This window comes from Scyliorhinus canicula, chromosome 8, assembly GCF_902713615.1.
Source record: "Scyliorhinus canicula chromosome 8, sScyCan1.1, whole genome shotgun sequence".
Taxonomy (NCBI): Eukaryota; Metazoa; Chordata; class Chondrichthyes; order Carcharhiniformes; family Scyliorhinidae; genus Scyliorhinus; species Scyliorhinus canicula.
The window spans coordinates 123,539,921-123,558,385 of record NC_052153.1 but is presented as its reverse complement, the minus strand read 5'-3'; the positions used below and the strand labels follow the sequence as shown (position 1 = coordinate 123,558,385).

The following is an 18,465-nucleotide window of genomic DNA, read 5'->3' as shown; positions in this document are numbered from 1 at the left end:
GTGCCAGGTTGGCCAGGTGGCACTGCCAAGGTGCCAGGGTGCCAGTAGATGTGCCAAGGTACCATCCTTTGCAGCCCCCGACCACCCTAGGTCCCTATTAGTCTGGGAACAACCCCCCCCCCTCCCCCCAAGTGCCATTATACCTGCTCCATGTTTGTGTGAACGAGGTCTCCCAGGCGTAGCCGTTAAGTCCCAGGTGCTGGGCGAATTCCTTCGCAAATCTCACGAGAGGCAAAATTACTGTGTGCCTGGAGTCACATGTAGGCCAGACCAGGTAAGGATAGCAGATTCCCTTCCCTAACGGACATTAGTGAACTAGATGAGTTTTTACGACAATTGACAATGGCTTCATGGTCACCATTAGATTTTTAATTCCAGATTTTTCTTAATTTCAAATTTCACCATCTACAGTGGCAGCATTTGAACCTGGAGGATTAAGCTTGGTCTCTGGTTTACTAGTCCAGTGACAACACCACTATGCCACCGCATACCCATGAACGTGTCCAGAGGAGCGGCCTGCAGGGGCTCACAGATGACCAGAGGCCTTCTGAGAGTTTAAAGGACAGAAGCAGCAGCACTCAGCAGTGTGAGGTGTCTGTAAGTAGCGCAAAAGGGGTGTGTTTAAAAGACAGACTGCAGCAATGACAGTCTACTCCATGCCACAAGGGAGATACCTCAAGTTCATGCACTTGGCACCAAGTCATTACTCACTACTACCTCCGGCCCAGGCAGCTACCCCCAGCAAGCCTAACAGTTTTCAATGCCTTTTTGTGTTATTTTAGCCTCCCGCTCCCCCTCCGCAGTCATGGCGCCCATTCCCCTTTTGTAAATACTTATAATTTGCGCCCGCAAGACCTCTGCCTGAGAGGGGCAGAGGAAGGGTGGAGCATGAAGTGTCCAACTCAGTAATCACAGTTAAATGCATGCAAATGCCGGTTTTGCATGTCCCCTGCCGCCACTGGGCACTAACCCTGCCAGGGAGGGACTGGACCATGGCTGCAGAATCGGTGACAGGCGCAAACCTCGATTTGCACATAATGTCTGATTCTCCTCCCGATCGCGATTTGCATTCCCGGCGCCGTGATGTAGACAATCCAGCCCATTGAGCCCCAGCCTGTGTCGCCTGTCTCCATTGGACTTTGTAAAAGGCTAAAGCCATCATCTTATGAAGGCCCCCATTGTCAGAGTTTATATTGAGATTTTGCACATCCTCTGTCCAAGGACCTTACTTAACATTGCTGCCTCACAGCGCTGAGGACCCAGGTTCGATCCTGAGCCCTGTCCGTGTTTGGACTTTGCACATTCTCACCGTGTTTGCGTAGGACTCACCCCACAAACCAAAGCTGTGGATTGGCCATGCTTAATTGAGAGAAAAAGAATTGGGACGTAAAATTTTTTTAAAAAGAAAATTGACTTTTGGGCAGCATGGTGGCAAAGTGGTTAGCACTGCTGCCTCAAAGTTCCAGGGACTGGGTTCAATTCCGGCCTTGGGTGACTGTGTGGGGTTTGCACTTCCTCCCCGTGTCTGCATGGCTTTTTTCCAGGTGCTTCAGATTCCTCCCACAGCCCAAAGATGTGCAGGTTAGGTAGATTGGACATGGTAAATTGCCCCTTAGTGTCCAAAGGTTAGGTGGGGTTACGGGGATAGGGCAGGGTATTGGGCCTATGCAGGGTGCTCTTTTGGAGGGTTGGTGCAGACTCGATGACCCAAATGGCTTCCTTCTGCACTGTAAAGAGTCTATGATTCAATAGCGTTGAGGCTGGTTGGCTGAATAAAAATAGAAATCTTGGAACAGCAGGAAGCCATTTGGCCCTTTTAACCTATTCTATCATTCAATATGATTATGGCTGATCTTCTATCTCAACTCCACCTTTCTGGGCTACCTTCATACCCTTTGATTCCCTCTGCATCCCAAAGAGAAGCGTAACATCCCCTTGAAGGGATGAAGTCAGTGCCAGCGGAAAGACCAGTGTAAATAGTAGCCGGGAGCCCAGAAACATACACAAGGTGATGTTTTAAATCTTTAATGCTGCTTCACACAAAGAGACAGTGAGGCTTAGTTCATAGCACTCTTGTCTTTCAGTCACCAGGTCTGGGTTCATGTACTTCCCCAGGACTTTAACACAAAATAATCAAGACTGACACTTCAGTGCAGTACTGAAGTTATGCTTTACTGTTGGAGGTACTGACTTTCAGGTGAAATATTAAACAGGTCCCGTACTCAGGTGGATGTGGAAGAAAAGCAGGGTATCATCCCTGATATCTTGGCTAAGATTTACGCCTCAATCAGCATTATAAACCTGGTTATCTGGTAGTTATCACACTGATGTTTGTGGGATATTATTATATGTATAAACTGGCTGCTAATAATAATCTTCATTAGTGTCACAAGTAGGCTCACATTAACACTGCAATGAAGTTACTATGAAAATCCCCTTGTCACCACATTCTGGCGCCTGTTCGGGTACACTGAGGGAGAATTTAGAATGTCCAATTTACCTAACAAGCACGCTTTTGGGGACAACATCCCGAGGCAAGGAAGGTGATGGGGGGAATCAGTCAGCCACAGTGGCCTAGCTTTGAAAGGGTCCATGGTGGAAATCATGGTCCACTAACCGGGCCTAGAGTCCAGTCTGCCACAAATAATGACCAACCAAATCTCCGACTGATTTACCAAAGAAAGCCACTGGGAAGGGTCACGGCAAAGCAAATCCAAATTCGCCTTGAGGATACTGACTTCTTCAACTCAAGCCAAGCAGCGTTCAATAGCACACGAGGTGCCAGTGTCATTTTGCTATGACCATTAGAGACATGCTCTGATCTTTAACAAGGAAAACTGCACAGCTGCGATGTTTCTAGATAATGGAAAAGATGGTTGACAAGTTTTATACAATGGACTGTCTCTCAACATCCCTTGAGCTGATTCGATGCTGATCAAATTTCCAGAGAGAGCACACAATTATGTCAGAGTCAATAGTGTAATCTCCAGCAGAATCGACTCAATGGCAGAACGTCTCTAGAGATTGGACATAAGGTGATGACACAATCTGATTCTGTTCTTTTTCACTGTTTTTTTTAAATTTAGAGTACCCAATTATTTTTTTCCAATTAAGGGGAAATTTAGAATGGTCAATCCACCTACCTGCAAATCTTTGGGTCGAGGGGGTGAGATCCACACAGACATGGGGAGGACGTGCAAACCCCACACAGACGATGACCCGAAGCCGTGATCAAACCCAGGTCCTCGGCGCCGTGATGCAGCAGTGCTAACCACTGCGTTACCATGCCGCCCTAGGATCAGATTTTGTTCTGATGTCTCCATGCTCAATTAGTACATAATCAATTAGCTCGACTCACACTTATAGCCACTTAGCTGAGGTCATAAGGCCTGTGGAATTGTTATCTCGCAAGAATTACCCACTTCAAGTGAGAATGAGATACAGCAGAAAGAATACATACAATTCTAATAACACAGGGAGCTAGAACTTTGCAAACACAAGATATGATAAGAGTACTGACACAGGAAACATTAAATATGCAAACAGAGGCTGAAACGCAGCAGTTCAACTTAGAACATAGAACGATACAGCGCAGTACAGGCCCTTCGGCCCTCGATGTTGCACCGACATGGAAAAAAAAAACTAAAGGCCATCTAACCTACACTATGCCCTTATCATCCATATGCTTATCCAATAAATTTTTAAATGCCCTCAATGTTGGCGAGTTCACTACTGTTGCAGGTAGGGCATTCCACGGCCTCACCACTCTTTGCGTAAAAAACCCACCTCTGACCTCTGTCCTATATCTATTACCCCTCAATTTAAGGCTATGTCCCCTCGTGCTAACCACCTCCATCCGCGGGAGAAGGCTCTCGCTGTCCACCCTATCTAACCCTCTGATCATTTTGTATGCCTCTATTAAGTCACCTCTTAACCTTCTTCTCTCTAACGAAAACAACCTCAAGTCCATAAGCCTTTCCTCATAAGATTTTCCCTCCATACCAGGCAACATCCTGGTAAATCTCCTCTGCACCCGTTCCAAAGCTTCCACGTCCTTCCTATAATGAGGCGACCAGAACTGTACGCAATACTCCAAATGCGGCCGTACCAGAGTTTGGTACAGCTGCATCATGACCTCATGGCTCCGGAACTCAATCCCTCTACCAATAAAGGCCAACACACCATAGGCCTTCTTCACAACCCTATCAACCTGGGTGGCAACTTTCAGGGATCTATGTACATGGACACCGAGATCCCTCTGCTCATCCACACTACCAAGAATTTTACCATTAGCCAAATATTCCGCATTCCTGTTATTCTTTCCAAAGTGAATCACCTCACACTTCTCCACATTAAACTCCATTTGCCACCTCTCAGCCCAGCTCTGCAGCTTATCTATGTCCCTCTGTAACCTGCAACATCCTTCCGCACTGTCTACAACTCCACCAACTTTAGTGTCGTCTGCAAATTTACTCACCCATCCTTCTGCGCCCTCCTCTAGGTCATTTATAAAAATGACAAACAGCAACGGCCCCAGAACAGATCCTTGTGGTACGCCACTCGTAACTGAACTCCATTCTGAACATTTCCCATCAACTACCACTCTCTGTCTTCTTTCAACTAGCCAATTTCTGATCCACATCTCTAAATCACCCTCAATCCCCAGCCTCCGTATTTTCTGCAATAGCCGACCGTGGGGAACCTTATCAAACGCTTTACTGAAATCCATATACACCACATCAACTGCTCTACCCTCGTCTACCTGTTCAGTCACCTTCTCAAAGAACTCGATAAGGTTTGTGAGGCATGACCTACCCTTCACAAAACCATGCTGACTATCCCTAATCATATTATTCCTATCTAGATGATTATAAATCGTATCTTTTATAATCCTCTCCAAGACTTTACCCACCACAGACGTTAGGCTCACCGGCCTATAGTTACCGGGGTTATCTCTACTCCCCTTCTTGAACAAAGGGACCACATTTGCTATCCTCCAGTCCTCTGGCACTATTCCTGTAGCCAATGATGACCTAAAAATCAAAGCCAAAGGCTCAGCAATCTCTTCCCTGGCTTCCCAGAGAATCCTAGGATAAATCCCATCTGGCCCCGGGGACTTATCTATTTTCACCTTGTCCAGAATTGCCAACACTTCTTCCCTACGCACCTCAATGCCATCTATTCTAATAGCCTGGGTCTCAGCATTCTCCTCCACAATATTATCTTTTTCTTGAGTGAATACTGATGAAAAGTATTCATTTAGTATCTCGCTTATCTCCTCAGCCTCCACACACAACTTCCCACCACTGTCCTTGACTGGCCCTACTCTTACCCTAGTCATTCTTTTATTCCTGACATACCTATAGAAAGCTTTTGGGTTTTCCTTGATCCTACCTGCCAAAGACTTCTCATGTCCCCTCCTTGCTCGTCTCAGCTCTCTCTTTAGATCCTTCCTCGCTTCCTTGTAACTATCAAGCGCCCCAACTGAAACTTCACGCCTCATCTTCACATAGGCCTCCTTCTTCCTCTTAACAAGAGATTCCACTTCTTTGGTAAACCACGGTTCCCTCGCTCGACCCCTTCCTCCCTGCCTGACTGGTACGTACTTATCAAGAACATGCAATAGCTGTTCCTTGAACAAGCTCCACATATCCAGTGTGCCCAACCCTTGCAGCCTACTTCTCCAACCAACACATCCTAAGTCATGTCTAATGGCATCATAATTGCCCTTCCCCCAGCTATAACTCTTGCTCTGCGGGGTATACTTATCCCTTTCCATCACTAACGTAAAGGTCACCGAATTGTGGTCACTGTCTCCAAAGTGTTCACCTACCTCCAGATCTAACACCTGGCCTGGTTCATTACCCAAAACCAAATCCAAAGTGGCCTCACCTCTTGTTGGCCTGTCAACATATTGTGTCAGAAAACCCTCCTGCACACATTGTACAAAGAACGACCCATCCAATGTACTCGAACTATATCTTTTCCAGTCAATATTAGGAAAGTTAAAGTCTCCCATAACAACTACCCTGTTACTTTCGCTCTTTTCCAGAATCATCTTCGCCATCCTTTCCTCTACATCTCTAGAACTATTAGGTGGCCTATAGAAAACTCCCAACAGGGTGACCTCTCCTTTCCTGTTTCTAACCTCAGCCCATACTACCTCGGAAGAAGAGTCCCCATCTTGCATCCTTTCTACCACCGTAATACTGTCCTTGACTAGCAGCGCCACACCTCCCCCTCTTTTGCCCCCTTCTCTGACCTTACTAAAGCACCTAAACCCCGGAACCTGCAACAACCATTCCTGTCCCTGCTCTATCCATGTCTCTGAAATGGCCACAACATCGAAGTCCCAGGTACCAACCCATGCTGCCAGTTCCCCTACCTTATTTCGTATACTCCTGGCATTGAAATAGACACACTTCAAACCACAGACCTGAACACTGCCGCCCTCCTGCGAAGTCAAAACTGTGCTCCTGACCTCTCTACTCTCAATCTCTCGCACCCCAAAACTACAATCCAGGTTCCCATGCCCCTGCTGAATTAGTTTAAACCCCCCCAAAGAGTACTAACAAATCTCCCCCCCAGGATATTGGTGCCCCTCAGGTTCAGATGTAGACCATCCTGTCTATAGAGGTCCCACCTTCCCCAGAAAGAGCCCCAGTTATCCAGAAATCTGAATCCCTCCCGCCTGCACCATCCCTGTAGCCACGTGTTTAATTGCTCTCTCTCCCTATTCCTCATCTCACTATCACGTGGCACGGGCAACAACCCAGAGATAACAACTCTGTTTGTTCTCGCTCTGAGCTTCCATCCTAGCTCCCTAAAGGCCTGCCTGACATCCTTGTCCCCTTTCCTACCTATGTCGTTAGTGCCAATGTGGACTACGACTTGGGGCTGCTCCCCCTCCCCCTTAAGGACCCGGAAAACACGATCCGAGACATCACGTACCCTTGCACCTGGGAGGCAACATACCAAACGTGAGTCTCTCTCGCTCCCACAAAATCTCCTATCTGTGCCCCTGACTATTGAGTCCCCAATTACTAATGTTCTACTCCTTTCCCCCCTTCCCTTCTGAGCAACAGGGACAGACTCCGTGCCAGAGGCCCGTACCCCATGGCTTACCCCTGGTAAGTCGTCCCCCCCACAAGTATCCAAAACGGTATACTTGTTACTCAGGGGAACGACCGCAGGGGGTCCCTGCACTGACTGCTTCTTCCCAGTCCCTCTTACAGTTACCCATCTATCTCCAGTCTTTGGTGTAACTACTTCCCTGAAGCTCCTATCTATGACCCCCTCTGCCTCCCGAATGATCCGAAGTTCATCCAGCTCAAGCTCCAGGTCCCTAACACGGTTTTTGAGGAGCTGGAGTTGGGTGCACTTCCCACAGATGAAATCAGCAGGGACACTGACGGCGTCCCTCACCTCAAACATTCTGCAGGAGGAGCATTGTACTGCCTTCCCTGACATCCCCTCTAGATTAAAAAAAAAACAAGAAAAAGAAAAAGAAAGGAAGAGCTTACCTGATATTACCTCAAACCCTGATCCCGCTGAAAGGTAAGCAAATTTAAAGGCACTCACTCACCTTCACGACAGGCCCCTGCTCCCGCTTCCCAACCACCGTGGGGTGGGGGGGTTGGTTAGAGGAGGAGGTAGGGTGGGAAACACTCACAAAGTGTTTCGGGTTTAACTGTCAGTTGCCAACAGCCCCTCCACAAACCACCTTCAACTTAGGCTGACCGCACTGCACGTATGCAAATTTCCCCAGAACAGCTGATCAGTAGCTCTGCTCTGCTGCCCTCTGCTGGTTGCTTGCCTTTACTCAAACTCCTTGGGTCTTCTTCGCAGGTTCACCTTCGACTTAGGCTGACCGCACTGCACGTATGCAAATTTCCCCAGAACAGCTGATCAGTAGCTCTGCTCTGCTGCCCTCTGCTGGTTGCTTGCCTTTACTCAAACTCCTTGGGTCTTCTTCGCAGGTTCACCTTCGACTTAGGCTGACCGCACTGCACGTATGCAAATTTCCCCAGAACAGCTGATCAGTAGCTCTGCTCTGCTGCCCTCTGCTGGTTGCTTGCCTTTACTCAAACTCCTTGGGTCTTCTTCGCAGGTTCACCTTCGACTTAGGCTGACCGCACTGCACGTATGCAAATTTCCCCAGAACAGCTGATCAGTAGCTCTGCTCTGCTGCCCTCTGCTGGTTGCTTGCCTTTACTCAAACTCCTTGGGTCTTCTTCGCAGGTTCACCTTCGACTTAGGCTGACCGCACTGCACGTATGCAAATTTCCCCAGAACAGCTGATCAGTAGCTCTGCTCTGCTGCCCTCTGCTGGTTGCTTGCCTTTACTCAAACTCCTTGGGTCTTCTTCGCAGGTTCACCTTCGACTTAGGCTGACCGCACTGCACGTATGCAAATTTCCCCAGAACAGCTGATCAGTAGCTCTGCTCTGCTGCCCTCTGCTGGTTGCTTGCCTTTACTCAAACTCCTTGGGTCTTCTTCGCAGGTTCACCTTCGACTTAGGCTGACCGCACTGCACGTATGCAAATTTCCCCAGAACAGCTGATCAGTAGCTCTGCTCTGCTGCCCTCTGCTGGTTGCTTGCCTTTACTCAAACTCCTTGGGTCTTCTTCGCAGGTTCACCTTCGACTTAGGCTGACCGCACTGCACGTATGCAAATTTCCCCAGAACAGCTGATCAGTAGCTCTGCTCTGCTGCCCTCTGCTGGTTGCTTGCCTTTACTCAAACTCCTTGGGTCTTCTTCGCAGGTTCACCTTCGACTTAGGCTGACCGCACTGCACGTATGCAAATTTCCCCAGAACAGCTGATCAGTAGCTCTGCTCTGCTTGAGTGGACAACGTGTGAAGTGTGTTACTGCAGTGACACCATGTGGGAGTTTGTTAGAAATACAAATTTATTCAGCCACATGAGGTTAATCAAGTTAATCTAGTCTTCCTGCCTGTAAATCATCTCACTCACTGTCACTCTCCTCCTCTTTGTGCTGAATCTGTCTTTGCTCTGCTGCATACTTACTCCCTTCGGGTTGTATTCAGTCATCCTCAACACACCAAAGAAATCTGAATGGTGGCCTGAACCTGGATGTATTAGAGTGCTGTTGCTGTCCAGCTTTCTAGACATTTCTAATGCGTGTTCTCAGCTATGGGTGCCAAGTCATTCTTTTATTCCCTCAGGACATTCATAAAATGCAAGTATGCGTTTATGTGATCTGAAACTATCTTCACGGTTATGGGGTAAAACGGGGCTCAATAAAACTCAAGATTGGGGGCCCAGCTTTTTGACCCATGCTCATTATCTGTGAGGCTTTGTCAGAGCCATGGAATATTTTACTTGATTTCAGAGCTCACTCGAAGTTCAGAAGACCAACGGGATGTGGCATCATTGGCTGGGCCAGCATTTATTACCCATCCCTAATTTCAGAGGGCATTTAAGAATCGACCACATTGTTGTTGATCTGGAGCCACATGTAGACCAGACAAGGCAAGGATTCCCTAAAGGACATTAGTGAACCAGGTCAGTTTTACAACAATCGACAATGGTGTCATGGTCATCATTAGACTTCTAGAGCGCAATGTAATGAAAAACTTTTGAGGTATAATTTCAGGCAGGTGTGGCTGGGAGTTTCTCCCCGGCTGTGTCAGCGTGTTCCCCATTGCTATCTAACGACAGTTAGTCACTATTCGAGCCTGTGGAGCTGAACCTGCTGCCAGAGCGGCTCCTAGATCAGACCACCATTTTGAAAGGGTGCCCTGATCTCTAAGTGAGCTTGAGTGTTCCCCACACTTCCCACCACAGGGAATGTCACCTCCACACACATGGGCATTACCCCACAATGGTTCCCCCAAATGAGGACATCCCACTATGGGGTCGCTAAGGGCACTCCCTTTTCTGGCCTTCCCACACCTCTTTTGACACCCCCTCCTTCCAGGACCCCCACCCTTCACCCCCCAATCTTTTGGAGGCTTCTTCATAGCGCCCTTCACCCCCCCCTCCCCCGCACCCTTCACACCCTAAGGCCCTGACCCCTGACAAGGCCACCCTGGCAGTGCCACCTGGGGCCTTGGCAATGCCAGGATGAGAGCCAGAGTGCCACCCTGCCCTGCCACTGACTATCCAGGAGCCTCCAATGGCCTGGGAGATCCCCAGATGCCATTCTGATTGTGGACCAGTATTAATCGGTGCCCGGTTGGTGTCTCCCTGAGGAGGTCAATAGATACCAGGAGCCGGTTAGATCCGGTGTCAGCACGGTTAAGTGGGTTCTCAAACCCACTTAGCCGTGTGAGCCTTTGTCCTGGCCACAATAGTCTCATGAGGTGTACTGGCCATCGGGAAGCTCCGGGACTTGTTTGGTGGAGAAGGGGAGGAGCCCTATATTGGAGAGCTATTAGTTGATCAGAGCCTGCAAGTCCAGCTGGATTCGGTCAGGGGAACTTTCACTCAGGAATTGACCATTCCTAAGTGAATTCCATGAGTAATGAAGAGTGCGCATCCACTCCATGCCGCCCTGCCATAAAATACATTTGATTATAAGTGCACTGTACAAGACGTATTAATATGCTGCATGGGGATATATGTGCAATGTATATGTGCAATGTATTATAACATTGTTATAATAACCATCGGTCCAGATGACCATAAGCTGTTTTCCCCTTTGAGAAGGAGAGCTGACTGGTGGTGATTTAACCTGAGCATCACCACATCTCATGCGAGAGTCACCACATTGCAGGTGAGGGGCAAGATTGAGAAGGCGGGGCCTTCATGAATAACCTCGGCCGGTACAGGAATTGAACCCAAGCTGCTGACCTCACTCTGCAGCACAAACCCCAGCTGTCCAGACAACTGAGCTAAACTTGTACTCACTAAAGCAATTTCAGATATCTCTGTATGTGCTACACTGCTGTCTTTATACCAAAAATAATTGTAGCCTGCAGACAATGAGATTAAAAATATGACATTAATGATCTTACCTATGAATTGGTTGGCATACGAAGCACTGAGACCAAACTGGCTTTCCAGATACTTTCCCAGAAAAGCAGCAAACCCACTGATAGCTGCAACTTCCATGCAGGCCGCCAACACGACGCAGGTAAATACCGGATTCATCAGGAGCTGCTTAGTTACTTGTGGGATTGCTGAAAAAGGTACATGAGAAAAGTTAGCAACATTTATTTTTTAAAAAGAAAAATATTGTTTCACAGTTAAGTTACACTGTAAAACTGTGAACAGCAGATGGCGCCAGAACACAAAGAATTTCCACTGAGAGTCACAAGAGGGTTTTCTTACTCCAATCCAAGAAATAATTTCCCCTGTGATCAGGAAATTCCACTACAATGGAAAGGAATTGAATGCATTTAATTCTATAAGCGGTGACTTTAGGGAACACACTGCAACCTCAAAGTGCTCACATCACTGCCTTGGAAATAAAGCAAAAACTGTATTATAACTTCAATGACAGCCCATCAAATTTTCAGAAACATTCCTGGCGCATTACTCATTCACTATTTAAAGTCAAATATGCCTTTAATTTGATTGATCCCTGTGGGAGAGTAGCATTCTTGAAGTTTCAAAATCTAGACTTACCGGTAATGATAACAAGTCTGGTAAGTCCTGGCTCCCTGTGGTTACAATTCCTCTCTGCAGTTTAGAAATTATTTTATAAGCTTTGTTATGGACAGGCTATGGTTATACTGGGTATTGTCATTAAAGTTTGCTTCGGGCTAAATTATTGAATTTAAAACTTGCAGTTGGAAACCACACTACCAGCCTGCTATAAGGAAAAGCCAAGGAAATGGAGTCACACAGTAAGCATGTTATACAAACATTAATGCTTCACCCTGACCGCATGCTGTTGAATCTTCCACCCCAATTATCTACAACCAAAAAATTAATGGCAGGTGTAATCTAGAAACCTACTCCAGAATGCTACTTGTAAATTAATACTTACTGCCTGCAATTGAAACCTCACTCCAGACTGTGGAGTTTGTTTTCAGAGAATACATCCATGCTAAATACGTTGAACGTCGAAACATAGAAACAAGGAGCAGGATTAGGCCATTCAGCCCTTCGAGCCAACTCTGCCATTCAATATGATCAAGGCTGATCCCCCATCTCTTTTATTTTCCAATGTATTTTATAACTAACATGTATCAAAACAGGTTACAGCCGACAAACACCCCGGGAAATATGCTTCCCAACATTGATCCCCAATCTCAATGCCATATTCTCGCTTTCTCCCCATACCCCTTGATGCCATTCAACTCTGTAAAATATCAGGGCTGGATTCTTCGGCTGCACCCGACGCAAGGGGTGGAAAGCGGACCATGTAAAGGCCCACTGACCTGAAATGGGAATTTCTGGTCGGCGGGCATGCGAGGCCGGAGAATCCCGCCCTCTATCTCCTTCGCGAATACATTCAGTGACTTGGCCTTCCGCAGCCATCTGTGGTAGAGAATTTCCCAGGTTCACCATCCTCATCTGATTGCTAAATGGTTTGCCCCATGCCCTGAGACTGTGTCCCCTCATTATAGATTCCCCAGCCAGGGAAAACATCCTCCCTGCAGCTCGACGGTCCAGACCTGTTGCAACTTACATTTCAATCAGATCTCATCTCATACATTTCAACTCTAGTTAATAGTCTCATTGGATGGACTGAAGGTCAGAGGTTCAGGTGCAGAGAATCAGCATGTCCAATTTGTGGCACTGCTGATGCTCTGGAAGAACGATGCTGGCTTGTTTTGGGTAGAATGCATTACTGAGCCTCCCCCCAGCCTAAAAATACTGATGACCAACACTATCAGAGTGACCCAGCCATTTACACTGGTACTCATGTGCTACGCACGTCCAGAGAGGCTTGGGGGAGTCAGTCTATTCTTGTGGGTTTGGATGCACCACAGTCCCCTCAATTACCTTATGGTATTGCTGCCAAAAGCAGTCAATGCTACTACAGGGTCACTTCAACAACATAACTGCCATCAAAGGCAGAATAAACAACACCCAGTAGTCCTCAGGCATCATCAGTGTCGATCACTGCCTTATTCTATTTTACTCTGCTTTTTTGCTTTGTGTGACAGTTGGTGCCCCATCCTGATTTTGCTCAACACTCAATTTTTTTTCAGTAAAAATACATCTTTTATCTTCTGGTTAATATCCAAATTCAGAACAGTAAAGTCCAAAGAAACAGGTGTATTTGTGGTAAGTATAAAGAGACAGCTCGCCAAAGTAAAATAATCGGCAATTAAGGGCAAGAATATTTACTTCATTCACAAAGTAAAATGAGTGAGATGTTGGTATCAGTGCAGTGCTTATTGTGACTGGTGCTCATTTAATGGTTGTTGCTTTAACAATGAAAGTAAAACGATTTGAAACGCTTTAATCTTAAGCAGGTACAGCACCAGCTGCCATGTTAATATTCCACCATGACTGACATGGTGGCACAGCTGCTGCCTTGTTTAGGTAGAGGCTGTTGCCAGGAGATGACCCTGTCCAAAGACTCCACCGGTCAAGCAATAATACACTTTAATTATTTCCTGCCCTGAGTCCATTGTCTTATGCAAATAGCACAGCTGAGAGACTGTGAAGACACAAATTTAGACATAAAATACCTCCCTCGAGGGTTGAGGGAGAGAGAAGTTGAGATGCATAAATGCCTTTTTCTTTTCCTTGGCTGTTCTTGCATTCATTAACCTCAGTTATGATTCATAGAGAGCTTTGTCAGAGTGTGGGAAAGTAATCAATGTGAGAGATAAAGAGAATTTTGTTAATTCTTCAATTATTACTAGCCATATGTAATTAGAACCTAGGGCGGGATTCTCTGACCCCCCCGCCGGGTCGGAGAATCGCCGGGGTCCGGCGTGAATCCCGCCCCCGGCGTCTCCCGAAGTCTCCGGCACCAGAGATTCGGCAGGGGTGGGAATCGCGCCGCGCCTGTCAGCGCCCCCCCCCCCCCCCCCCCCCGGTGATTCTCCGGCCCGCAATGGGCCAAAGTCCCGCTGCTGTCATGCCGGTCCCGCTGGCGTGAATCAAACCACATACCTTACCGGCGGGACCAGGTGGCGCGGGCGGGCCCCGGGGTCCTGGGGGGGGCACGGGGCGATCTGGCCCCGGGTGGTGCCCCCATGGTGGCCTGGCCTGCAATCAGGGCCCACCGATTGGCGGGCAGGCCTGTGTCGTGGGGGCACTCTTTTCCTTCCATGTTCGCCATAGCCTTCACGATGGCAGATGCGGAAGTGACCCCCCTCCACTGCGTATGCGTGGGGTTGACGTCAGCAGCCACTGACGCTCCAGCGCATGCGCGGACATCCGCTGGCCGGCGAAGTCCCTTCGGCCCCGGCTGGCGTGGTGCCAAAGGCCTTTCCCGCCGGCCGGCGGGGCGCCAACCACTCCGGCACGGGCCTAGCCCCTCAAGGTTAGGTCTTGGCCCCTAAAGATGTGGAGAAATCCGCACCTTTGGGGCGGCCCTTCACCGGAGTGGTTCACGCCTCTCCATCCCGCCGGAACCCCCTGCCCCGCCTGGCAGGGGAGAATCCCGGCCCAGATTTCTGATACCACAATTCCGAGTAGTGTTGAATATACATCACCGATTTCACAACATCAAAATCACTTGAAATCATCTGTTTTGTTATACATTTCAGATCTTCCAAACTCTACTGACCACATCCTAACTTGCATCAAGTTTGTTCAGCCATCACCAGTGTACTCGCTGACCAACGCTGGCTTCCGATCCACCAAGGTATCAATTTTAAAATTCTCAATCTCATGTTCAGATCCCTCCATGGCCTCACAGCTCACCAACTCTTCAACCTCCGTCCTGGGCGGCATTCTCTCAGCCCGGGGCCGGGCTGGAAAATCCCTGTGACCGGCACGAATCGGGCCGCGCCGCCCCGACGCCAGGACACTGCGGAGAATCGGCGGCAATCGTGGTTGGCACGGCGCCGGTTCGGGGCCGCTCTACGTGACTCCCCCGCTGATTCTCGGCCCGAGATGGGCCGAGCGGCCATTACAAAAAGCCCGAGTCCCGTCGGCGCCATTCTAATCTGCTCTCAGCCGGTGGGACCTCGGTGTGGAAGATTCTGGGGGTGGCCTGTGGGGGGCATGGTGGGGATCGACCCCAGGGGTGGAGGGGCCTCCATTGTAGCCTGGCCCACGATCAGGGCCCTTCAATCGGCAGGCCAGCCTCTCAGGCTGGGGGCCTCCTTTCTTCCACGCCGGCCCCTTTAGCCCTACGCCATGTTGCATCGGGGTCGGGGTGGAGAAGGGAGCCACTGTGCATGCCCGCGTTGGCGCCGGTGCCACTGCACATGCACCTACCCCGCAGCGCTCATGTGACGCTGGGATCAACAGCTGCTGGCCCCCTATAGGCGTTTCCGACGGCATCAACACTTAGCCTCAGGATCAGAAAATCCTGCCCCCTATATCCCTCCTAAAGCTCTGCATTCCTCCAATTAATTCTGACTTCTTGTGCTGCCTCACTCACTCACCAGCCACCTAAGCTCTGGAATACTATTCTTTCTCTCTAACTCTCTCTCCTTCTTTAAAACACTCCTTGAAACCTAACACCCTAACTAAGCTTTTATTTGAACGTCCCAGTGTATGCACTGTTGATCTATCCCTGGCCCCCTTCCATTTCACATCTACTTGCTGTTCCTTGGTGACACCATCTGAAGACATGACATTTGTTTACACTTGTGCACTGATGATACCCAGCTCTCTCTAACCGTCATCTCTTTTAACTCCTGCTACTTAGAATCAGACTGCTTATCCAATGCTCAATGAGCATATATTTCCTTCAATTAAATATTGGGAAGACTCAGGCCATTATTTTTGGTCCCTGCTCTAAACTCTGTTCTCTAGTGAGCGACCCCACCCCTTTCCCTGGTAATGGTCTGAGACTAAGCCAGCCTGATTACAGTCTTGCTGACGCAAATGTTCCAGAGTTGAACTCCTGACTTCATATTCATATCAACTCTGCGATCGCCTTTTCCCAACTCTGTGACGTCACTCAACATCACCCCTTCTCAAACATTTGCAGCTGAAAACCTCATCCATGCCTTCAGTGCCTCTAGATTCGACTATATTATAATGCACTCCTGACTGCTCTCCCACATTCTACCCTCTGTAGAGTTGAGGTAATCCAACATTCTGCTGCCCATGTCTTAACTTGCAAGTTCCATTCCCCTATTATTCCTGTGCTCACTGACCTCTATTGGCTCCAGGTCAACCAACATATTGATTTAAAAATTTTCATCCTGATACCAATCAATTCAGTCGAAACGGTAGTTAACCAATACTGTGGTTTTAATCAACTAGAAAGTGCCCACCAGTAGCTCCTCCCGCATTGAGAGGCTGTCCCGGATCGATGGGTTATATGATCGATGGGTTATATGCCGTCCCAGAGGGGCGGAGCCACAGGCGAAGCCAACAACAACATCAACACAACAACAGTAACAGTGAGTAAATACAATAATATATACAACAGCCATACGTGGATCACCACATTCATTCCCTGTTTAAAAAAAGTTCGGCGGGGGTGAAGTGGACTTACAGGTTCAGTCTCACAGGAGGGTATATTGTCCGCTGTGAACATCGCAGTGTAGGTGCTGGTGTCGAGGCCTTCGACTCCGGGAGCACGTCGTCCTCACAACAGGGACCCAGACAGGGTGACGGCGCAGGGGTGGTGCTAATGGACCCCGGATGAGTTGATGGGGTAGATGGGGAAGTAGAAAGAAGCGGTGAGGTGATGGTGGGTGCAGGGGTACCTGCGGGGGCCAGGTTCTTGAGGGAGACTGTCCTGCCGTCCGTCACGGTGTGTCACGTATGCGTACTGAGGGTTCACATGGAGGAGGTGAACCTTCTCGACCAAGGGGTCGGCCTTATGGCTCCTCACGTGCTTCTGGAGGAGTACTGGCCCAGGAGTCGTGAACCAGGTAGGAAGTGAGACCCCGGAGATCGACGTCCTGGGAAAGTCAAAGAGACGGTCGTGAGGAGTCTCGTTACTGCCAGTATACAATAGTGGCCGGATGGAGTGGAGCACGTCAGGGAGGACCTCCTGCCAGCGGGCGACTAGGAGACTTCTAGACCGTAGGGCCAGAAGGACGGCCTTCCAGACCATAGCATTCTCCCTGTCCACCTGCCCGTTTCCCCTGGGGTTGTAGCTGGTAGTCCTGCTCGAGGCGATGCCCTTACTGAGCAGGTACTGACGCAGCTCATCGCTCACGAATGAGGATCCCCGATCACTGTGAACATAAGTGGGGAAACCGAACAGGATGAAGATGCTGCGCAGGGCCTTGATGACTGTGGCAGAGGTCATGTCAGAGCATGGGATGGCGAAAGGAAAACGTGAGTACTCATCAACAACGTTGTGAAAGTACATGTTACGATCAGTGGAGGGGAGTGGTCCTTTGAAATCCATACTGAGGCGTTCAAAAGGGCGGGAGGCCTTGTCTGGCCGATAGAAGTGTGGCTTGCACTTCGCACAGACTTGGCAGTCCCTGGTCATGGCCTTGACCTCCTCTGTGGAGTAGGGCAGGCTGTGGGCCTTGACAAAGTGGAGAAGCCGGGTGACCCCTGGATGACACAGAGGTCATTATGGATAGCCCGTAACCGATCTACCTGCGCGTTGCCACAGGTACCATGGGACAGGGCATCTGGGGGCTCATTGAGCTTCCCAGGGTCGCGAGACTACAGACGGTGAGAGGCAGCAGGGGTCCCCGGAACCTCAGGGTTAGACTACGGAAGTTGCACTGAAAGTCTAAACCCAGTAGGAGCGGGTCGCAGAGATGGGGGAGGACGTAGAGTTTGAAATTGGCGTATTCGATGCCCTGTATTGCCAGGTTGGCGGTGCAGTACCCCCTGGGTCTGCACGTAGTGTGATCCGGAAGCTACGGATATGACTTGTGAGACAGGGAGGACTCGGAGGGTGTGGTAGTATGACTAGGGAGATTACGGTACCTTAGAACCATGCTGCCATTGGTGCAGAAGACTCGCTGCCCATTGGCCCAGGCAAGTCATGTGCCACTCTGCCAATTGGCTGAGGCTAGTCATGTGACTACCCACCGATTGGGTGAGAGGTTGGTAGCTCCGCCTACGAGGCAGGGTATAAGAACCCGTACCGGCTAGCAGTCGGCCTTTCTCTGTACGTCTACTGCCGGGCACACATCTAGTGTATTAAAGCCTGTTGTTTGGAACTACTTCTCGACTCGAGTCCAATTAATGGTGCATCAGAGGGAACAGCGCTTACCATCTCCGGGTGGACAAAGCTATCTATGCTCCCAGAGTCGAAGAGGTAGGACGTCTCCTGCCCGTTGAGGCTGATGGCATCATCGAGCTTTGAAGCTGGCCAGGCCGGGACTGGTCAAGTTGAATGGAGCTGAGTTGATGGCGATGAGTGTCGTGCTGGTCGTAAAATGGCGACGTCGATGAAGTCGGACAAAATGGCGGCCCCCATGGATCGCA

The 18,465-nt window shown here is 49.2% G+C and overlaps 1 protein-coding gene across 1 annotated transcript in view; it reads right to left on the bottom strand.

The window, feature by feature from the left end:
• The window catches only part of LOC119970486 (solute carrier organic anion transporter family member 3A1-like), a 427,206-nt gene that overhangs the window by 55,712 nt on the left and 353,029 nt on the right, over positions 1-18,465 (bottom strand). The window contains exon 5 of the mRNA XM_038805186.1: positions 10,983-11,147. Within this exon, the coding sequence (XP_038661114.1) occupies positions 10,983-11,147 (165 nt within the window). The remainder of the gene's footprint in view (positions 1-10,982; positions 11,148-18,465) is intronic.